The sequence below is a fragment of the Danaus plexippus genome, chromosome 6 (genome assembly GCF_018135715.1).
Source record: "Danaus plexippus chromosome 6, MEX_DaPlex, whole genome shotgun sequence".
NCBI classification, from domain to species: Eukaryota; Metazoa; Arthropoda; class Insecta; order Lepidoptera; family Nymphalidae; genus Danaus; species Danaus plexippus.
Window position 1 is genome coordinate 753,835 of NC_083540.1, and position 24,550 is coordinate 778,384.

The following is a 24,550-nucleotide window of genomic DNA, read 5'->3' on the forward strand; positions in this document are numbered from 1 at the left end:
GATTAGTGAATGACCTAAATTATAAGCTCCTGTTTAGAAAAATGGTTAAAACCAACACTGATGGTTACGTCGTTATTGTCTTTAACTATTCTACTTAGAAAATATTGAAGAATCGAGTTCTGTAACTCAAAAACGAAATCAAAAATGATTTATAATATTAGTATAGTAATGACAAATGTCTGTCACAACGGAGAAAAGTATAAAAGTTGAAACAATAACTACGAACGGTGATATATTTATACACTTACGTAGTTTACTAGAATTATGAATAAAAAAATCTATTGAGTTTTTAATTTTTCAAAAGTGTAAATAATATATACATAGAAATATTAAAAGAATGGTGAGTTTTAATATACGTCTTTAAGGATTCAAAAAAAAAAACACTTGAAAAACTTCATAAAGAAGAAAAGAAAAGCCCTCGTAGATCTTATCCACCTTTAATTATAAAATTCCTAAGCCTGTCATCTAGTCTACATTAAAACTTGTATCGGTTCAGAAATCCTCTCCCGCTCCAACAATTCATCAGCTCACAGTACTCATACAATAAACTGTACAAAAACAAAAACTATTTGCAAACTAGATTGAACAATAAGTTCTGTCACATTTATTACTTTCGACGCCATCTTGTTATGTTGAAGGTAAACAGGTTTCGTTTCCAAAAATTAATTTATTTACACAAACATGAATAACCATTCCTATATGAAGAGTTAAAATAGGTTTATCCTTATATATATTGAATATAATTAACAATTACATTCATTAAATTACTATTTGAAAAGTTTATTTAATTATCTGTGTAAAAATATAACCTCTTTAATATTTCTTGTCACATAATCCACAGTAAATAATTGTTACATTGTAATATATAGTTTATTGAATATTATTAGCTTACATCCAAATTTAACAAATGCTTTTTATAGATTTATAGTATATAATGCAAATTACTTTGTTAATCGACTTCAAAAAAGGAGAAGGTTATCACTGTTTTTTGTTATACCTTAACACAAGTTTGAATCGCCAAACAACATACGAGGCGTTTTCAGTGTCTCATTTATAATTATAAATCTTCACACAAAATATAAAAATAAACGGAGTAAAATCTGCAAACGCTCTTTATGGGGAATACAGACACAAAATAACGTTAACGGGTTCGCATACTTTCAGATAATTTATATTTCATGGCCGAAATAAATGTAAATACATTTGATAAACAGATTACGACCATCGTATTGTTTTATATTAAATTTGTTACTAACTTAATGCCTTTGATGGTTTTAGGTAGACTTGCAACGAATTCTGAATATACGGCCAGCAATCTAACCGAATGGCAAAAAAATAAAAAAAGTATTTAAGCCTCAAAAATTGGTCTACGGAAAAGAAAAAAAAGTAAAAATCTTCCTAATAATTAAGAAAATTGCCTTTCTACACCATAATGTTCCCCTACTGAATTTTGATAATGAAAATATTTCAAATGCATAGAAAAATCCTTCATTTTTCTTATATAGAAGATGATTGTGTACCTTTGCTATGTATCAATGATAACTTAAAAGATTATATGAGAAATGAATATATGTATATGTACAATACGCAAGAATATTACTAAAGTCAGCGGTATTCGGCCGAATATAAACGCAGCCCAATAACTAATAGTGACCGAATATTCGTTGCAAGCCTGATCTAAGGCAATGTGTTGCTAATACATTTTTATACACAAGCTTGGACAGCTTTAAAAATTATACGATCCTTACATAATAACAGTAAGACTGTAATGTAATTTACGTTGATGTTGATATAAAAATAAATATGAAATCGTATCGTGATTGGTTATTAATTATAACTTAATAATTTGATTTTGCTGAATTAATAACAATTATTATTTAATATATATTCTTTCAGACTGACTAGTAGAAATTGTTTTTATTTAAACTTTTAAAACCTCCGTCAAAGGGGGTTGTGTATATTTATCGGCGCACGTGAAATCAACATTCATAGACGATATAGTTTTCATAATGACAACATCTAGAAGAGGCGGATAACCTGAACGATTCTTAACTCTTCTACACTCCACTATCTCCGTTTTCTATTATTTCCTGTATTCCCGCCCGGCTCCTTCTGTCTTTTAAACAGGCGCATCGTCATAACGACTGTGGCTACACCGAGGCATAGAGCGACCAATGCTAATATGAGAACCGCTAGAGGGATTTGCGTAGTATTATTTTCTTCCAATAAATTTCCAAGCCGAGCGACCGGCCTCAGTATTTTGACGACCGGTTCGCATCCGGACTCACGCACATATTTCGCCCAAGTTCTGTTGGCGTACGTCAATTCCCTCGGCTTGACGAACGGCCTCCTGCCTAGTACGGTTTTGTTTGTGTTCAAAGTCTTATTCCGCAGCTGCGTTTCGTTGTAGCGGCAATATAGATTGTTCTTCTTCTTGTTGCCTTTAACAACGATATCTTTTTCGGCACTCTTAGCGCCCACCAGCACATCCAGATTGCCTTTAATCATGTTCGCCCAATCCCACATCTCGGCTATCTTACAGTCACAACTGAACGGGTTACCGATCAGGTTGATCGAGTACAACTTAGGATTATTCACAAACAGCTGTGGGTCTATAGTCGTTAAATTATTGTTACTGAGATTTATCTTCTCCAGTTGTTGCAGTATTTCCAAAAATGACAAACTTCCTTCACCTGATTTTATTTTGTTGCCTGACAGATTTAGTTCCGTCAAATTCATCGTGTTTTTGAAAGCGTCTGGATTAAGTGATGAAATATTGCAGTTGCTCAAATCTAGGACGACTACTTGTGATAGAATTTTTGGGAACAAAGGTCCTGTTGGAGGTATGACAAGCGGGTTACCTCCCAGTCTAATTTCCCGCAGGTCGCTGTACGTAAGATTTTTAAAGAAAACGTTCGAGTAAAGTGGCCGCTTCAAACCGCACAACTCTAATTCCAATGTTGTTAGCTGTGTCAAATTTCCGAACAGCCCTGCTTCTAAGGACAGGAGATCGTTTCCAGATAGAACTAATTTCTTCAAAGACGTCATATGAGCAAAAGTCTCTGGTCCGATGTAAGACAGATTACTGTAGCCCATATTAAGATATTCTATCTTCTCCAAAGGCGCCAGTAATTTTGCAAACACGTTTACAAGGGGGTTGTGAGAGATATCTAATTCGAGAAGGTTTTCGAATACATTAAAATTGTCCGGCAAACTGCGAAGACCGCAGTTACTTAAGAACAGTTTCTCGATTTTCGGTAGCGGAGACAATGCCTCTTGGAGATCCGGTGCAAAAAGTGGGTTCCCGGATAGAAAGAGAGTCTTTAACCTTGTTGCGTTAGCAAAAGCTTCCCCTGATAACGGGCGTCGTATCTTACAATTAGACAGGTCCAATAGTTCCAAATTATTAACGCTGTTTCCCAGTATCGCTGCCACGTCCAAGTCAAGTAATTCGTTTTCAGCTAGTATAAGCGTAACCAAATTTGTGCAATTCGAAAATGTGTCTTCAGACAGTGATGTTACAGCTGATTTTCGTAAATTAAGATACTCTAGCCTCGAAAGTGTTCCGAGTAATTCTGGCCAGTTCATGTTTGATAGATAATTGCCGGCAATCTCCAAATTTTTCAAATTGACCAATGCCGAAAAAACATTTTCAGATATGTTAGTCAACCTACAGTCGTTTAGTTTCAGTGTCTCGAGGCTTGTTAGGACGTCGAATGTTCCACTTTCAAGTACATTAAGTGGATTATTGGAGAGATCGAGAGTGTTAAGGGACGTGATGTTGTCGAAGAACTGAGGGTTGATTGTTGATAAGTTGCAATCGCTGATGTCCAAGTATTGAAGAGTACTGGACACAAGAAACGGACCTTCGACGAGCGTCAAGGGATTACTTTGGAGTTCAACATTTAGAAGTCCATGCGAGTTGCTGTAACGAAAATAACAAAACATTAAAAATAATTCCAATAAAACTTTGTTAATATTAATTAAACCGCCCATGTTCTTATGGACATTACAATAATATTGTGAATCGAGGTCACTAAACGAAAGACAAATTTAATAGCGTTAGATCCTAGATTTCCAGAAGGATACCCAGGAATCCAACATATAAAATACCTAACAACAAATTACGTAGCCTATTTGAAAATTACAGCCGCCTTGATTTATTGCTAAGGAGAGCACAAAGCTTTACTAGGTAGGTACCTAGTCATTTAATTTTGCGTTCTTACTGGTCCATTATCTAATATTGGCACACAATGGCCGGGCGGCGCAGCAAGTTCAAAGCAATTGGTTCAATTTCGATGTCACAGTCAATGTAAGTCACGAATGTCACGTGCAGCTGGTTCGTGGGAAAGGTAGGATGTAAACAGTGAGTAATCGCCGAGAGGTATAGCAAAGATATTACGTGAATGTGTAAAGGTTATAATTTCGTCAAATATAACATGAAATTTAAAAAATTTGTTAATGTATAATAACTTTTTAAAAATATGCTCAATAATGTTTCTAAAACAGTTTTGTTCTTCAACTTCATCAAATATTGTTATATGCAAATATCTTCTGAGAGATAGAAGGTATTTACGATACATGACCCTATAAAGAATGTGATCCTTCTATTAAATGCGTTTGTGTTGTTATCCGAGCGGGTCTAAGTTTACAGACCTGTTGTTATAAAGCTAAAATACTCCCGATAATTCAAAGACAAAGAGATTTTTTTTCATGAAAAGCTTTACTATCTCTGTTAGTATGACAATAAATCTGTATTAAATGAAAGTCCCAATTCAAATGGAAACATAACATCAATCTATAAATATCTCTCTGATTTCACATTTTTAATCACCTACAAAACAGAGCATGGGTGTCTGTCTGTCACAATACACTTCATTGTTTGAAAAATGTTTGCAGCTCCCTTCTTAGAAGTTGCTCTGACATTTTATTATTATCAGAAGATCAAATCTCAGAGGATCTCTCTTCTCTGAAGTAGTTTTTATTGTAAAATATATGTAAAAAGTTAAAATTACACTTACAGAAATGCTTCTGGATCGACGTAGCTTATATTATTTCCGGACAGATCAACATCTATCAGATACTCGAGACCTTTGAAGGCCTCTCTGTCTACTCTGGTTAATTTATTATTGGCTATTTGGAGCCTCCTCATCTTGATGTCACTTGGGAAAGTCTGGAGAGTGGTGATGTTGTTCCCATTGAGATCAAGTATATATACGCTGAGACTCAGTTCATTATAGGGCACGTCTGTGAGATTGCTCTCCGAGCAGTCCGTGACCCAGTTGATCCTGAAGTAATGACAGTCGCATTCATCGGGGCACTCCAGTTCAAAGCTGTCCCCATTGAAACCAGAGCTGAAGTGAGACACTACCAGGCAGAGAAATACAGTCGTAATGCGAGCCATGTTATAAAACCTCCTCAATTGTTTGCCGCCTCCATTTTAACTGTAGCTACCTGAGGGAAGTAAAATATGATTTTCATGAGTGCGTTTCCTTATACCAATAGCTACAGTTGTCATAATACTTATAGTTTAATGATATCGAAAGGCATTTTCATTGGATTCTAAAACTATTTCAACAACTATATTTTGACAGAATAACAGTAGACTAAAATGTCGGTAGTGCAGAAATGAAAATCGTAAGAGACTTTATAAAATAGAATTTAGGGTCATGAACGTTTATATCTTCTATAAATTAAAACCATTTTCATTTAAAACCTCTTTTCTATTCTTATTTCTATCGTATAATGGCTTTTATATTATGTGCTCATTGTTTATATTTAACGATCTTTATTGAATATAAGCGATTATATTAATGATATAAAAAATACTACTTTATAAAACACGCTGCAAAGAAAATGAAAATCAATGAGTTAGTTCGTAGGTAGGTAACAGAATATAAAGATATTTCTTCAAAGTAGACTGTGATCTTACCTTAAGCATTTACCACTAACTTGCATAGTCATACTATGTGTAAAGCTTTGCCTATTATATTATGTGAAAAAGTTTTATAAATAAAAAAACTGTTCACACTCCGTATGTATTGTGCCGATGCTAAATTCAAAATTGTGGTAATCGTACGGGCACGTAATATGAAACACAGATATACAATAAGATATCAAATACTACATTTAGCCCGTGGATGTGTTGACGTGTGTAAATTTGACTATCGGACGTACATTAAGACATACTTCTTAAAATACAAATATTTTCTTCCAATAACAAACCCACAAACTTTAATACTTATTATATATACGTTTTCAAGAAAATGTACATAAAAATCAAATGTTGCTATGATTTGTTATATAAATAGTTTAAATAGTAACTGGCACTGTAAGTCACATGTATTGTACACATAGCATACATAATTTAAAAAAAAAAACAGCTGTACCTAATATTGTGACGAGTTTGTCGAATATCTTCTATAAATAATAAAAAGATAGCTTTAAGTGTTAAAATTTATCTTTATGGTCTTTTATATTAATAGATCGTAATATTTTTATCACGGTACATCTGGAGGAGGTCGTAAAATATTCGCAATTCATTACCATTACAATTTAATTAAACGCAATGGATTATAAGGTGAAGACAATTTTAACTTTAACTGTCAGATATAAAAATGATATCAATCATATTATATTACCTTATTACAAAAAAAAACGGATCACCATAAAACAGTTATATAAAATTATATTAAAACCTTTTCATTGAATCAGCACAGATTATGTTAAAGCTTTATTGGTTATAAAAAAAATATTTTTCAGAATAACTTTATGTAATATAAGTTCATAATAATTTTGTAAAATGTTTTATCGTGGTTTTTTAAAGATAAAAATACCTTGGAATTCATTCAAATTTTTTTTTTCAAAAGACCTCTGATAACTGATAATAATTATAGTTATGTAAATTGTGAATAAAAAATTGCAAATATTGCAAAATACACTTATTTCATGTTTTCTGTTAATTGTATGCCTAAATCCTTCAACAAAAGATTATTTAAAATGAAATTCTTTGGTCACAAATGGAAGGGATTGTATTATTACATTACTTCGAACGTGTGTACACTTTAATCAAGCAAGATTACTTAAGTTATGTGCATGAAATTTTATATTTAGGATAGTATGGTGAAAAAATTACAACTATGCAAATTGCAAATTTTGCGTGGAAGTGAAACCGAGAAGGAAAATAATTGGTTAGAAAATTAAATATTACAAAGAAGTTCTAAACAATTTTATGCCAAGCCGTGGACAGTGGTCGCGTAACGTCCTACAATAAGTCGACAATCGCAGTAATGGCCGTCATCCTGCCGGCTGGGATCGTTTCCCGCCAGAATTTTCCAGAACCATAATTCACTGTGATTAGGTCAAACGTACATTATAACGCTACGTTATCATTATTATATTGGACTTTCAGTATCTAGGGATTAAGAAGAAAGATGAATGTGAAAAATAAGCCTTGCATTAAATATTACATACACAGCTTAGATAAGTGTGTTGGCTGAACGATTTAAACTGTCGATTGTTTTTAATAAATTACGGTGAGCGGGTGAATTAAGGATAACTTACTCCATTATTATATTCATAACACCAATGATTAATAGTTTCAGTAGGAAATAAATTATATTTTATTTTCATTACGATAGCGTAAGGTTGAGCTTTATGTCCGTAAAATTAAGAATACCTACTAATCAACGGACAGTGCAACGTACGAAAACTGTAAAAAAGCTGTTCTACACCTTGGATGCAATATGTTACCCATTCGTGATTCATCACCCGTAAAAAGTGACTCAGTGCAACGACAAAGGAATCGCTGACGTCTAAATGTAGAAATGATTTTAATTGCATAATGGCGTTTATAACTATAATTATACATACATTTTATTATGAAATTCACAGTCGAATTCAATAATTTCTATTATTAACAAACAATAAAACCGACGACTATAAAAAACAGTGGAAAAAAAAAATTTGCATATATTAAAAGGGCAAGAGGAGAATGAAAAAATATTATCTTTCTAAAATTTTCACTTTCAGTAGCATGCAAAAGCAGACCATTCTAAACCCATAGCAACTAAACTCGCACTTAATATGTTTTTCATATTGAATCTATCGAAATAACGTCATAAAAATATTTTACAATACAAATGCATTTGTACATTTATTATTAATAAATTCACATATCTGAGGCAGAACAAGCCACGACTTTGTATTACTTGACGTTTCTTGTCACCTGCAATAACTACGTACCTATGTTTCACATTCTGCTCAGCGTTTCTATTGTTCGACTAACAACGTTGCTTATCACTAAATATATAAACAATCTAATTATATTTTAATTATCATTTGAGGTAGCTATTATTTACATCTTATATCTATACAACCTAAAATCGCTAAAGAGTACATTAAAACTTTTTCCTTACGTGATTGTTTGTAACCTTGCCTTTAGGAAACTAAATAAAATTAGATTCTCCGGTTCAAACAGTTTACTATTATGATTTCAAGCGCTTAATATAGAAATGAAAATGTTTACATAATATGTTTTTACTAATTCTTGTGTTGTGTTAGCACGGAATAAGTAAAAATGTTTTTGTTGTCTATATTCCTAGAAATAGATTGAAATCAATTTGAAAAATTAATAAATATATATAACAGGCTATGACAATAAGTATTCGCCTTTATTAAATTAGAAGACTGTCATAAGTCCTGCGCAATTGAAAAATAAACATAATTAAGTTGAAACCGTTAATTAAATAAACGAGATCCTGAAACAAATATTAACGAATACAACCGGTTTAACCTAAAATATAAAGTTTGGTAAGAAACACGTAAAATTGTAAATAATATCGTAAATTTTCAGCTCAAACAGACTCGTTAAATAATCGACTTACTTGTATTATATTAAGCAACGTGAAGTCACTACAAGCGGCGACTTAATACTGGTCACTGGGACCTGTACCTATTCCATTAGAGATGTGATGATATATACTATTATCGATAAATACGCATATTAATTCAAACAATAAAACTGCTGTATTGAAATTGGTAACAATTTTTCAAACGCTTATTTAATTGGTTGTTGATAAATTTAGATTATTATGTAAATATTTTAAGTTACACTAAGTCATTATTTAGGTATTTAATTTATTATAAGATGGGAATGGTTAGGTAAATATTGCCCAGCATTATAGTGTAGAAAATTATTTACTCCAATTTGCATTGGTTTTAAAAATTCAGTAATGGAGAAGACAAGATGCGAATATTTGTCCACATTTATCATCCTTATTAACTATTCAAACATCTTATTTTCTCGTGATGACATTGATACAAATAATATACACATCTGACTTTAGTACACAAAAAGCCCAATTTCTTAGCTGTAATTTAAAATTATTTTTCAGTAACTTTTTTATATTCTTATAAAATATTTTTTTTGTGTAACGCCTGGACAATAATTACCTTTATGGTTTCTAAGTAACAATTTGTTTCTTTATTCTTAAAGGCGTTATGAAAAGTATTTCAAATAGACACTTATTCATAAGAATAAAACTTTTGGGAGTAGACTTTATATAAAAAAATGCAATAATTATTAATCTTTTAAAAACTTAACTCTTCTTGTAGCAGATATAATTTTATTTTATGTTTTTAGTATTTATATTACTATCTAAAATTAAACATTTTGTAGTAAAAACTTTTGTTAATTAAAGGTGTAAACAAAATTTCAGTATAGATTATTACTAGTCTATATTACAATAATATTTTTGATTTGTTATTAGCTCAAAATATATAAATGGTGGGTGAAGTAATTGATTTAAAAAAGTTACTATAATAATTTGTGCCAAAAAACTTGCCTTCCAGGCGATGATGGAATCAGAAAAGTCAATTTAACATTTGGACATTGACATTTAACAAATAATAATAGGAAAAAATATTTTAAGTTATTATTTAATCAGTTTTTACGAAAAACAAAACTTTTACAAGAATTTTGTTAATTTGGAGTTATTTTGAACCTAATTTAGTAATGGCTCAAGGTACATCCCAATCAACTGACGAGGAGTCATTGAATATCCTTTTCGATAATACGATGAAGATATTTGATAAAATAGAAAATGGAAATGAGGCAACTAATAGTGAGCCGGTGCAAGTAAGAATAGTTTGATTTTTAATTATATTAACCTAAATATAACGCAAACGTTTACACACAATATCTCAAGAGGCTATTTTATATATATTTTTCTACTATGGTAGAACCAACAATGAACCAATAATGATAGAATTTTAGTCATTTCTTTTTTTTCACCTATATATTGTAATTGTAAGTAAATAATAATATGATTTTATTATTTTTCAGATGAACATAAAACTAGCTATATCAAATTTTGAAAAGGCAACAAATTTAGTATCAATCTCTGGTATGTTTAGTAGAAATGAGTCTCTGGAAGAGCTCCCGACAGAGACACTTCAGTATCTACTTCTACCGGCACTGCTTGGTACTTTAAGTTTAAAGTTGTGCAATCAACCTCGGAAAGATATTGTTAATGTGGCGGAGATATATTTCAGGTATAAAATTGATTTTATAGTATTCAAATATAAAAACTTAAAAAGTTTTGATGTGTGAATTCCTGGAAATGAAAACTTTTTCCAATCGTTCAAATATATAAGTAATTGAAGGTTTTTTAAAGTCATCCACAACATGTGTGAATGATGATGTTGCTCTAATACGAAATCATATATTTGACTATACAGCTCAATATATAAACATTGTATTGAAAACCCAACGGGCTATAATACTTTAACATTGAACATTTCCAGAGATTTCTTGCAAAGATGCAAAGACTATGGCGTCACAGAGGTGGAGGTACCGCAGACTTCAATCAAACAAAACAATAACAGACCACAGACGGAACAGGCCAAGATTGCTAACATGGTGCATTATAAATATATAAATAAGAAAGTTGTGTTTGTTACACTACTCACAATACAAGAACCGCTGTATGGATTTGGCTTAAAAGTTATGGGGAGCCAGTTTAGGATCCAAAGATGGACATAGGATATTTTTCATCCCGTTTGATTGGCCAAAAATTTAATAAACCCAGAAATTATTTACTGCCTCTAAGGTTTAATAGAGTTAAGCCGGTCGGCTGTATATTTCTATTTCTGAAATTGATAGGGACGAAGTTGGGAACAAAAACTTCTTATAAATAAAGCACAAACAATTAAAAGCATGTAAAATAAAAAAATTACGTGAACCCACTAATATATTTGTTGAAATGTAAGGATTAATTTTTATCATGATCATTTTGTAACGAACTTGAACTATATCAATAGGTCCTAACGAGAGAGGAAAAGATTAAAAGGTACAAAGAAAAGAAAGAGCTCAAAGCCAAACTGACAACCCTGTCTAAGGCCATGTCCGCACCTAATGCTGATGACCACACCAAGAGGGAATACCTCACTACCTTATTACTGAACTATGTGAACCAAGCTCTGGACGAACTTAATAGCATCGAGCAAGAGAAACCTTTGTTAGAGTACATGAACACTCACGGCAGAGGTATGGATTGTTGTACAATATATATATATATATATATTATATATATGTATGTATGTGTGTGTATGTTACTGAATTCCTCTGAAATGGCTGGATGGTATTGAAAAATTTTTCATGTACGTATTTCAGTAGCACCCCATATGATTATAGTTCGTAAATCAGCGCTCCAGATGGCGCTGCAGTCGGTATCTAGGCTATTTTAAATAAAAATTCTGCAATGTGGGTTACTATATGTATTGTTTTCACACACTTTATACATCTCTCTCTGAGTGCAACTCTGATGTTCATCTGGACAGAATTAATGGCTTAAACTGTTATATATATATATAAAACTATAAAATTCTGTTGCAGAGTCAAAGCCATCCCAGAGAGAACGCGCGCCACCACTGAAGCCTGTGATTATTACCAAGGACGCCATCCAGAAAGCAGTATTTGGTCTAGGATACCCATCGCTACCGACCATGACCATAGAAGAATTCTATGACAAGAGAGTCCGGGATGGAATGTAAGTTACTGAGGCGTCACACATTCACCACATAAGGCAGGATATTAAAAAAAACTTGGGAAGAGAATTAGTATTTAACAGAAGTATACAGTTCATTAATATTTGTATATAGATTTTTATATGACTTTATAAATAACTGTCTTCAGTTTCCCGGATGCTGCCAACATTCCTCACTCCACCATACAGTCATCGAACACGGACCAGGACGAGGCAGAGGAAATTAGAAAGGTATCTATATTATGTGCGTGTGTGTGTGTGTGTGTATATTAAGAAATTTCTTCATGCATTAAGACTTGTATGTGTTATGTACAATTAATGATATATTGTTACCTCCCACAGTAAATAGTCGATCAATATTATAACGCCATATTGTGTATATAAATCCGTAGGTGGAATTAACTTAGGTGTAGACATAAATACAGTGTAATGTATTAATGTAGTGTGCCTCGGTCTGTTGTTGTGTCGATAGTGTGATATGTTTATATATTTTCAGGAACAACTGGAGGAGACAGACGACTCGGATGAGTTGGAGCGGAAACGGAACCTTGACGAGTACAAGGACGACCACAGACGAGGCTGGGGCAACAGATACAACAGGAGTTAATAAAATACATAGACCATTATATTGTTGTTTCATTTTTATATTTTACACTAGCTGGTGTCTGCGGTTTTGCCTGCATATTAAAGCACGTCTTCATTGGATTTCTCCGAGGAGCTTTTTATGGGATCCTGGCTTGGTGTTAATGGAACTGTCTCAGGATAATGGCCTTTGTAGTAAAAAAATATGTTTTTGTTTAATCTTCCTTCAATTAAAGATTTTATAGCTTTACACATATATATTCGGATCGAGAGCTTCCTGCTTTTTGAAATCATTTGAAAAATAGTGTGTACGTTGGTCTTTGTGAAATTACCTACCTGAGAGTGAAATTTGGTCAAAATCGGTCCAGCCCTTCTAGAGGGTAGCCAGAACAAACAGACAAAAATTTTTAAATTGCAATTTTTATATAGGTACCGTGTAGTCTTTCATATGTTAAGAGAAGAGCTGTTAATTTGAAATTTTTTCTTATTTTATGAAAGTAAAAATGGATAAGGGTTAACAATTTTGAATTGAAACGGTTCTACTTTCCAATAATACGTAGTGTGAGTGACGCGGTTATAAGACTTGCGAAAACAAAAATATTATAATTAATGACAACTATTCATATTTTAATAAAAAACAAACCAGCAACTCAAATCGTTATGTTTTGACAATATAAAATGTACAGCTGTTACGTAACTTTAACGAGTGTTTAGTGTGTAAAGTGAGTTCCGTATCCCTGTCATATATTATAGTTATGGACCCCGATTTCATTTGTGAACAGCGGGACCCTAAAATAGGGCTGATAGAATTTTCTAAAAATATTTTTTCCAATACGAATGTGAGTCCAAGAGATTGCTGTGTTTATACACTATTCAGCTTTATTTTAATAGGTACTAGGTATTTTTATATTTACAATTTACAATGAGCAACAAATATAAAAGATCACACAAGGTATTTAATAATACTCTGCGAGTCAATTTAGTATTTTTTTTTTATAAATTATTACAGCTCGAGGTCGAAAATTATTTAGGATCAGTGAAGTCTGATGATGTGAACTCATTTATTCTCCATTAGAGCGGTCCGTATAGACTTAGCTTGAAGTACCTACCTTCTTATTGGCGAAATACAAACCGATATGATTAATATTTAAATCGTAAATGTACTTTATAATAACATAATAAGCGCTAGTGATTGACTCCGCCAGCTTTCTCGCCTTCGGCTGAAATCGAAAGTAATAAGTCGTGTTTCGTTATTGTGTTTACGTCAAACTGAGCAGCCTTAAACACGTTCTATGACACTGGTACATTAGTTCATGGGATTGTACGGTTTTCTCTAGAGATATTCGTATGTCGACCACTTGAGATTTGTAAAAAAAAATTCACATTTATGTATATATATATTATGTGTTCAAAGGAATGTCACCAGGTTGGACGTGTATTGCTTTATTTATGAACAACAAACTTATATTAATAAAAAGATTTCTCGTTTAAAGTCCAAGTTTATATATATTTATTGTCAATCAATGTGACTGGCGAGTTGTACGCATGTAGGGCGACCGGCGAAGAGAGCTCGGGCTTCCTCGACACTGTATATGGGAAGTGTTGTGTACGGAAACGAAGCCTTTCCGTTTGTGCCTTGGATGTACTACCTACAGATGAGGAAAATGTGCTGTTTAATATATTTATAGATATTATTACACATATTCTTTGTGTTTTTGTTATTTTTTTATGTATTCGTCAGTGTAAGAATAACATAAAAAAGAAAAGTATACTTTTTCTGTGGACACTTATACGAAAAAAATGTATATTACGTACTATGTACAATGTAAAAATTTTGACTATAGTTAAAATTTATCGAAAATTATGGAACTAATAATAAAAACTCTATCGCATCTAGTATTCACATATCTAGAACCTTCTATAACGAAGGCCAAACGGTTAACTCGCCCGTTGATTTACATTTCGTGCACCAATACCAGTGACTGGTGTCATATTCCAAACATTTTTCCTTATTCCTGCTTTGTTAATCCCCTCCACTTATTATATCTAACAATAAGTAATAACATAAAATATTCCATAAATCCGTATATGGTCATAGTCGGTACACCTGTTTACAAATCGCGGACGCATAAAACTTAAGGAATCTTTCATATAAATATGTATTTATAGAATAATATAATAAATATTTGTCTATACATGCCTCCGTAATCTGTTGGCAACTGATTTAATCAACTTTGACTCAAAAAATGCGTATAACGGGGAAACATGATTCGTTTTTTAATAATCCAATAATCAATACGATGTTATAATATGCTCGCATGTGTAATGAAGATACAGCCTGGAATCCATGATTTAATATACGATGTTGTACAGTGAGTATAACTCGTTCTTGTGCTGCAGCTAACTGTACGTTCATAACCTTACCACTTGGGTCAGATTCGTTGCAATTCCGTTAGTAGTTAAAATGCGCGAGTCGACTCCATTTGAATTTCTCGACGTATCAAGTAGGTCACGTGGACGATGTAATTACTAGGGCTGAGAACAGGTACAACCTGATGCGAGAGAATCAATGAAAATAGTTCATCGATAGGATCTAGGAATGCAGATTGATGTACTGTCGAGATATATATGAGCTGGTCGTTATTATTTGTCAACTTTATATGTAAAAGAAAGTCGTATAAGTCACCATTTTTTTTACTCAAGAAAGGCTGAACGGGATTGGATGGAAATTGGTGGAGAGAATCAGGGAAAGGACATGGGATCCGATCGAAAAAAAATTGAGTGGAATTCAAAATCTTCTGATTTACTGATTTTAAGGTGGAACACAGTTCGCCCGGTCAGCTATACGTATAATTTTGAAACTACCGCAGACAATGTCGCGGGCAAAAACTAGTTTATTATAATTTTAGGTCATAAAGCGCAAAGTTTTTGATACAAATTTGATTGCTTTTGCTTTCTTCAACCGATATCTGCTAGATAACGCTTATTATCTGGGATTATCCTCCCGCAAACGCCTCCATACCCTCATTGCTCCTCCCGGGTCTCTTGGTTCAAGGACACCAACGTCAACATCGCCCTGCGGTCACCATAATCGATATCTAGATTTTTCTATGCAACCCGCCAGTCCCTATAGCTCTCTTAAAATTTTTACGACCAGCTCGCTCTAGTGAAGGCTGCCTCGATGTTGGTGGCATGATAGAACAAGTCTACATCTAGGTCCAATGTTCCCATTCTTAAGACGATGAGGTGGACCGACGGTTTTTTAATACATATTTATTTGAGGTTCTGACCGCAGAAAAGCAAGGTCCTCTTTTTCAAACTACCCAACTCCTGTTCACCCAATTGTATCCGAACTTAAATGATTTATAGGATTCATAGGAAAATATTCATAAAATATCTGTGATTCCGACAACAGAAGCAGATTATAAACAACTTCCTTCCTCTGGGGTGTCTGCTCGAACCTGCACTTCCACGAGTCAAGAGGAAGACGTCAAACGTGAAACGACCACAGATAATAAGTAAATAGATGTTTATGAATACATGAGCTATGTAGTACTTACTATTAATAGAAGTTTTTTCCATGGTCTAATTGTACAGTGATAAAAATATATTGTTGTTTTTATATATACTTTTGTTTGAGGACGTAGAATATCGAAAATCTAATGTCTAACGTTGTGACAGACAAACAAGAAAATCCTTAATTCATTTATTAAGTCCTAACTTTAGTAAATTGGAAAATTCCAATTGTGTGAAATCACAATGGTTTTAAATATAAGTGTAAACCTTAAATTTTTTCCAATAAGTAATTAACGAAACTAGAACGGCTCCCAGTAGTGGGTCTGTAAGTACGTCATCTCATCTGTTATGGTCAAACGGTAAAGCCATTTATTCGTATAGACCGACATTGACCCAGTACGGGATCCCTGATAAGGTTAATAATACTAGATTGCAATAAGATAAAAGAAATCTTAGAACTCTAAACTCTAATAACACGCGGTGATATAAATGAATGTTAAGATGGTGACTCCATGTGCAAGAAGGGTCAATGTATCTTGTTCATGGAGAGACATTAAAGGAATACGTAATTTATATAAATTTGATAATACGAGAGGATATAGCTCTACCAATTTTTAATAATGACATTCTCATCTGGAAATATGATTGAATTGTTTGTATACACATACATTAATTACAGTCGAATAAACAAACATTATTACTTTGAAGACATGAGGATAGGTAAAATAACATGTGACGATTAAATGTTTAAATTCATATAAAATGTCACGTCCACGCAATATTACGTGTCTCAGAGAAGATTTTAACAAGCTATCATCTAGAGTTTTACTCCACGTTATAATGAGGAAGAGCAGGCTTAGCGAGACACTAGTTCAAAGAAGTTTCATAGAAAATTACGCTTTAAACTCACAAACAAATCACATTCGGCGATTCCAGTTACTGTGAAAGGTTTATATCGGAATTATTAACATAATAAGTCACAAACAGATCAAAACAATTAACTATTCATCAACATTTATGACTTATAAAGTTATTGGAAATTAATCACTGATTTAATATTAATACTTAATTAAAATTTAATTAAACATTCGTTTTGTTGATACGTTAGTTATTATTGTTTAATATAAATCAATATTAAGTGTTAACAGTGTTTCTAGAAGATCTTTTTCATACATTCTGTTACACACTGGTTATAAGTGGCCGCAGCTTCGGCTTGACGTGATTAGAATTAGCCGTTCACACTGACTGACCTGTTTAGGACTAATTTTAATTGTTAATGACGTTTAGAAGTACAGCAAATGGCATTAATTATGTGACCGCTGCGGGACAGGAAGTGGTTTCACCATTTTCTCTTTCTATTTGTGTCGAGCGCGATCGCTCCTTGCCCTTCAATGGGAGAAACTTTTTTTTTATTATTATTATCACTTATCTGCTGCGATGCGTAAAAAGAAAACTTTTCAAATATTTCTAAATCGAGATCATTATTGGATGACAAATAATATGATAGGTTTTATAAATTTTTTCTTCTATTTATCGTTTCATCACACAGCTTGCACTCGTTCGAGCAATTTATCTTTAAGACGATCTCATACGACATTGAACATTTGATTTTCCCCTCGGATATAATCTTTTATCATCGGATCACGTGTTTTCACGTGTTTTCAGTATTTAGTTTTTGTTTCTCCAGCAAGTGTTCGTTGTCTTTCGTACTGTGAGAATGCTACAGTGTGACGTCAATTCTCTCAGGGTAAGAATAGTTGAATAAATATTAAGTTTAAATTGATTACGTAATGTTGAATAATACGAACAATACTCTGTGACATTGTTATGAGTAAATGAAACCTCTTTATGTGTTTGTGGTGCGAGGTTAGCGTAGGATTTAGGCATAAGACAGTTGAGCAACCCATCTCTCGAATAATTGAATACTCAACAAATATTGTTTAAAACAAACGAGCTCAAAGGCCAGCTGGTTGTTGTTGATATTATCTATATTTCTTAATAAGAGGTGCGGTTGTAAGAGTGGAGATCGCCCAAAGGTCAAATAACTTACTCCGGAGGCATTGTAACTACGAATAAATAGCACCTAAGCATTATTATAATTAAATCTCAACTTCAAATAGGCGAGCATTTAAAAGGATCTGAAGTTTTATTTCTGTTTTAATTTTAAACAACGTTGAAAAATTTTGAGTTCATTTTCTTAGTAGATTCGGATATCTTAATGTGCACATGTTGCCAATTGAGTTCCGTATGTACACAGCCTAGTAAGGATAATTTTCTCACAGGCGATCGATATAGATATCCCTTATCGGTGTGGTTTTACTCCTTCCTAACCAATTATTTTAATGCAAATGCTGCTTCCATTTTCTCCCTTTAAAAAGTAAAACCGATATACGAACTTGAGAAATTGTGCAAAAACAATCTGATTATAAGGAGTTAGATACTTTATCAAGACTTTCAGATGACTCATCAATCATAAATCATAACGCAATCAATTCAATTCAACCTTATTAGTGTGTTATTCTTTGTTAAAACTTGCTCATAATACTGAATAAGCAAGAACGAAAGAAAGAAAGACACAGAAACAGAAGAAAGAATAAACCACAGTTTGTTAATTCACGTGTCTATTAATTTAAACAAATTAAACATATTTGCAGATAACATTAGTCTTTTCTACTCTGTGGTAAGAACTCGTATGAACCACGCTCCTATAATCCAGGAAAACGTTAAACAAAACCAGTCTTGGCTCGAGCGAGGGTTTTTTTAGGATGTTGTAGACGACTGGGGTTTCCATGTAAGAATCATACAGCACTAATCTGTCCCCAATTATGACCCTATGGAGTAGTTTGAGTGACTTTAGTGCGAATTTTTACTCAAAGGGTGACTAGATGTGTTTTTACTAAATAAGGGAAACTAATAAATCTATTTCACCCTTCACGAAGTCCAAATCAATGAAGTGACTTTTGGGAGCATCTATGCAAATGTCTCTGCAGTATTCCTCACACGGCTGGATCTGTGCTTTGTTTAGACAAAGATGTTAAGGTTAGAGGATACCTCAATATAACAGAAAGGTTGAACTGAAAGTGAAGGTATTTTCGTGGTGGTAAAAAGACACTCTTGTATTTTGGTGGGGTTAAATTTCACAAAATTACTATCGTCGTATTGGGTGGTTTCGAGAGACCAGCGGAGCACGCGTCTTCACATAACTCTGTTCGCCATGACCAAGCACGCGACACAACGAAAATCTTGGTATTATTCGCTATCGGCATAAATCACAAGGCAGCTGTTCAGATCTATCCTCAATATAATCATATAAAATAAATAACCGTTAGAACGCGTCCAGCTAGAAAATTTTGTTTTTTCACAAATAGTGTAGAACTGAAAAATTGAATCACGTGGCTAAAAGTAGCAAAAATTGCTGAAAACCGATACAGCGTAAATTATTTGGTTTAAGTCGGAGACATGAATATTTGTACAAATATATAAGACATTGAATACAAAATCCACATTACGTTTCAACAAACTATGTATGAAAGTATTTTTCATCCCAAAATTAATCCATAATAGTTTCCCAAACCGTCCAAGATGCTTCTTGTGACGGTTATATTTGTCAAATTAACTTTTTCTTTGGCCGTTTACCCGGGAGTGTTACCGTTTTTAATTCTAAAGCCTTTATATTCATAGCCACATAAACATGTCTGTTCTATTAATTAGCTACGAGTAAATTTTCTCGCAATATCTGCTATATGTATATAATTTATTTATAGGAATTTGTTTTCAGGTAGCCGTATTGTAATTTGAGACGGTAAATACCCTACCTTGAGGGTGATATAATGATTATTTAACATTATACAATTAAAATATTAGTAAGTTTATTATTAGTTATTAGTTAATGCTCCTTAAGTTGCATTGACAGGGTAAGATAATTACAAACTGTCTAAAATTTTTGATTTTTAAGGATGGTACTATGTCGACGTCAACATTCACAAGCTAAAAAGAGAAGTCTGTTATCAAATACGAATTTTAATTCAGTACATAATATTAAAAAATTAATAGAATATAATAATGCTGATATGAATAAAAAGTCATGGTAGTTTCTTACTATACAGAATAATTATATGCGCTAAATCTTCTTCTCTCCACATTGTAATAAATTATCTAAATACACAAATCATTTGTAATCACCTTCTTAACAATCGAACATAAAACAATTCATTGACAGCAGCGCGGCGGCGCAGTTAGATTGTTTTCACCTAACCACAATTCTTTTAACTGTTTCATTATAACAAGATTATAATGTTAATGTTGAGTTATATGTATTTGATTTTTAAACGGAATTCATATAGAAAATATAGAGCAAAATTACCTATAATTTAATTCCCTAAAGATAGTGGAACGTAGTATGTAATGTATGCTCAGAATATGCACTGTGTGTTTTATATGTTAATTTTATAGCTTTAATGTTTAAGATATATTAATAGCACAGGATCTATGGGTGTATAATACATTCACTGACATAATTGTAATAAAGACGTGACACAAAAGAGCGTTTACAAAATCAGGATTGGAAAGCAGTAAAAGTCAATACACATTCTTGTAACATGTGTTGTGTTGGGATAAATCGTCTGTGACTGATGTCACGAAGCCGGAGTCAGTGAACCCAGACTTGTTTTAGACGACACCTCCTTTGTAGTCCGCCGATTGATATGTTTTATATGAAGCCTTATACAAACCTGACATCGATTGTTGGGTTGACGGCCATGTTGGATGTCGCCAGTACAGGTACAGGTATTGTGTGAATTTATTTGTATCTGCTAATAATTGTAGTGTTAAAGGGATATCAAAAATTACTAATTGATCACGTACAGTTCAGTCGATTGCACTTTTTACTTAAAATATTCTGATTTATTTATTACGGTCAGATTATCATACTTTATATATATAATATTTGAGTAGATTAATGAACTTCAGAATTATCTGTAAGGATATTACTCAAACCACGTCCGTAAAATACTTCCAACTCAAACTTGTATCTAAATGTCTTACAATTAGAAATGACTACGTTAACGAAGCATTTTTCACTCTTTACATTAGCCGCTATCTCGGTCAGGATTATAGCTGATTGCTGTCATTTTAGTCATTTTACTTGTTTTAGATTCGTTATCAATATGGAACGTTACCTAATTCGATAACAGGGAGGTATATTTATTTAGTAGTGTCTATTGTTTGTACAAATACTTACATGATCAATTCTAAATTCTCACATGAACGATAAATGATAAATTTATGAAACACTCACAGTCTTTAAGCTATTTCCCATCGTAATCTTATTTTCCAACTGTCTCTACTCCCTTTCGCAGAATTTGCCATCAACTTGTGCAACGCTGATAGAACAGACTCACAGAAGTTACTCTTTGCTACATTGGTCAGAGACTTAGAGGATTGCTTCAACTATTTGTTTCTTATGAGACCTGGGGGAGGCATTGTGTCCTTTCTTAAGATTGGATGCCACTGGACCCTTGGTAGCTAGTGCTGCAACCCAAACTTGATATCTGTTTTGTCTCAAGCGTCACTTTCATGTACAGGAAATATGACACTAGGGCTGTGATTTATTAACGCTACGAGCAACTTTAGAATTTCTGTAACAAGACCAGTAAAGACAGGCATAGTTACTGGCGCACGGAAAATATTCTCGCAGTTTATTGAAAGTTTGCTGCTGAATTGACTTCGCTTATTTCCGCTTTATGGCACTTATTTTTACTCTATCATTTCAAAAGTCGAGTGTACAGGTTTATTCTACAAAAACAACATTGGGAATTCATATGCAAGCTGCGTTTGTTTCGTTGCTTTATCGGTATAAAATATCATGATTTTTTTATTATTCACTATAAAGTATCCATAAAAGTACGATCATAACTACATAAAGCAATTATTGTCTTTGTGTTACATGATATAATTAAAAATCACACAATAATTCTATCTTATAATAATAAATTACAAAACGTATTCCACGTTTAGGCTGGTACAGATCAAAAATCACAATAATGTGTGTTAAGGCTATTATTATGTTTTTCATTATTGTCACTAAAGTTCGTCGCCTCTTTAGTATTTTATTATTTGAAATGTCATAATCGAGATGTCAATGGTTGTATTTTTGTTAACATTGAAATATATTGAAAATTTAGCCGTATCGAAATCTGTTTTTAAAATACTTATGCTTGTTTTTTGGTATAATAGCTATCTCTGTTTTAGTACATTTCATAGTGTTTGGTTCACGAATGCTTTGTTTACACATAACCACGATTGTGTAAATTTTCTTACTCGTTTGTAATCTATAAAACCGTTTTAAGCCCCGTCCTAACAATGGACGTCACGATTGTTGACAAATAAATAAATATTCACAATACGCAAGATTTACATTCATCTCGCCCGTATGGAATCTTCTCGTAAACATAAAACAGTCGCGACTGGCGCTAAATTATCATGCAAATATGTCGAAGTTAAGACTCGTATACGGAAGACATGCACTGCATACTGCTGGTATTTCACAGCTCTTGTTGCTCACCCTACTTGAATACGATTTGTGATATACCGGGTTATGCTTATATCTTAGTTAGTGCTTATATCTTTTCCCTTACAGTCATATTTTTTTAAATTCCGAACGTTAAAGGTGTCAAAGTAAATATCAAGCCTAAATATTTTTTTGGAAGGTTTTGAAATCTGACTTATAAAACGAATTTTCTCAAGAGATCGCAATTACAATCTTAGCCAAATTATATACATACAAGTTTTTTTAGTAAAGTATTTTTAATTTGATGTCTATATATTGTTACCGCGATATATCCACATATATATGTTCATCGTTATTCAGTTTGTAAGCCAAAGACATCTTCTGCGCTCAGTGATTTCAATGTGTACACGGGATTTGCATACCAATATGTGTGTACAAAAGCCACTAAAGCAATAGGTACCGATGCAGAGCTAACAAAACAACACACACAGCATTCCATAGCCTTGTGCCACTGTTTATACTCGATACACATTTATTGTGAACTAATTATATTGAATTGAGTTATTTATTATGTATTTTTATAACTTCATAAAATATACTATACTATACTATACTATATACAATGAAATAAAATAGATTAATTATACCTTAAAGCGCTGTTAATGTTGGCGGTATATTTCAAATTATCACAGATGGGTATGCAATACCTCGGAGTGTATTTAAAATGAACACAGGCGAGTCATGGACAAAAGCTAGTCTATTTATAAACAAATCATAATTATAAATATAAATTAATTCTTATTCCAATGGAATGTGGAGTGTCTCCATCTTGATCGTATTGATTTAAATCATGATCTAAGACATGTGACTTGACTCTTAATTATGTTGTTTGTTCTTATTGTTAGTGACATACATATATGTACAGAGCTATAAAACATCATGTAGAGTGGCCTCCTACGGTTTATGTATTATTTGCTACGTTTGCCTACTCTAATAATCTTTTAAACTCTACATATATGTTTTCCATTTTATGTAGAATTATATAATGCAATAATATAATATATAATAAAACATTCAACAAAATGTCACTCGTGTAAAACAAATGCAAGAATATGAACTTCTTGCTTATTACACTTACAGAATGTTTGTGGCCGTTGTCAAAAAAATTAACAACCAATTTAAAAAAAAGATTGACGATTATAAAACCTCAAACAAAATCAAATGAGCTCATATTTTACTTTAGTTATAGAGAAGGGTTAATCTGCTATGTAATAAAGCATTGCATTTAACCGTATAAAACAAAAAGTATTTGAAATAATCATTCTTCTCGATTAAAGGACTTTTTACAGTAATGTGAATGAAAATCTGTAAGATCTGCATTCAACATTGCGTCGCAATAGTGCTTCACCGAACCATTTTTTAATTTAAAGAAACGCCATAACTATTTTAAAATATTTTTGAAGGCTCAATAAAGTCATAAGCTAGTGATTTAAGATCATTAGTACAGTCATGTTAACCTTCTTAATTCCGTTCGGAAATCCGCCGAAATGCAAGAAATTACGGTCAATGGCGCGTCCGGCGTGATTGTCAATAATGAGGGATGCGTGACTTCGCCGTCGTTACGTTCACGAGTTTACACGGTCATTAATTAACTCATAATATTGTTTTATGTAATCGATATTCAAGGATCCCAATTGTTATCGTCTCAGTAGATATACATTAAAAGAACTTCAAAATGAAGTCTCACCAAACTATCCGTGAGTACTACTGAAGTACTGAACGTTTTCTATTTACTGTTAGCGTCTATAAAAGATTTTTTTAATATAAAATTTCTGCGTTATATGAATAAATCTAGACATACATAACGAAATCGTTTGTAAAAAGTGTCAAATGATAA

General features: G+C 32.7%; 2 protein-coding genes across 2 annotated transcripts; one reads left to right on the forward strand and one right to left on the reverse strand.

Moving 5' to 3' along the window:
- Positions 1–421: 421 nt before the first annotated feature.
- Positions 422–8,971, reverse strand: LOC116777879 (carboxypeptidase N subunit 2-like). The gene is made up of 3 exons (XM_032671656.2): positions 8,886–8,971; positions 5,022–5,454; positions 422–3,925 (listed from the first exon to the last, which is right to left on the reverse strand). The coding sequence occupies exons 2-3, from the start codon at positions 5,402–5,404 to the stop codon at positions 2,068–2,070; spliced, it is 2,241 nt and encodes a 746-aa protein (XP_032527547.2). The 5' UTR covers positions 5,405–5,454; positions 8,886–8,971; the 3' UTR covers positions 422–2,067.
- A 918-nt stretch (positions 8,972–9,889) lies between these two features.
- On the forward strand, positions 9,890–12,673 carry LOC116779130 (immunoglobulin-binding protein 1 family member C). Its single transcript, XM_032673309.2, has 7 exons — positions 9,890–10,138; positions 10,346–10,554; positions 10,807–10,921; positions 11,323–11,548; positions 11,897–12,050; positions 12,197–12,278; positions 12,544–12,673. The coding sequence occupies exons 1-7, from the start codon at positions 10,016–10,018 to the stop codon at positions 12,652–12,654; spliced, it is 1,020 nt and encodes a 339-aa protein (XP_032529200.1). The 5' UTR covers positions 9,890–10,015; the 3' UTR covers positions 12,655–12,673.
- The last annotated feature ends 11,877 nt before the right edge of the window (positions 12,674–24,550 follow it).

Excerpts from the sequence above, each read along its gene's own strand:
- LOC116777879 (XM_032671656.2), bottom strand. The coding sequence starts at position 5,404 with ATGGCTCGCATTACGACTGTATTTCTCTGCCTGGTAGTGTCTCACTTC. Across the intron at positions 3,926-5,021 it reads GTCGATCCAGAAGCATTTCT|CAACTCGCATGGACTTCTAA; the intron begins GTAAGTGTAATT and ends TTTTCGTTACAG.
- LOC116779130 (XM_032673309.2), top strand. The coding sequence starts at position 10,016 with ATGGCTCAAGGTACATCCCAATCAACTGACGAGGAGTCATTGAATATC. Across the intron at positions 10,555-10,806 it reads GTGGCGGAGATATATTTCAG|AGATTTCTTGCAAAGATGCA; the intron begins GTATAAAATTGA and ends GAACATTTCCAG. Across the intron at positions 10,922-11,322 it reads AGGCCAAGATTGCTAACATG|GTCCTAACGAGAGAGGAAAA; the intron begins GTGCATTATAAA and ends CTATATCAATAG.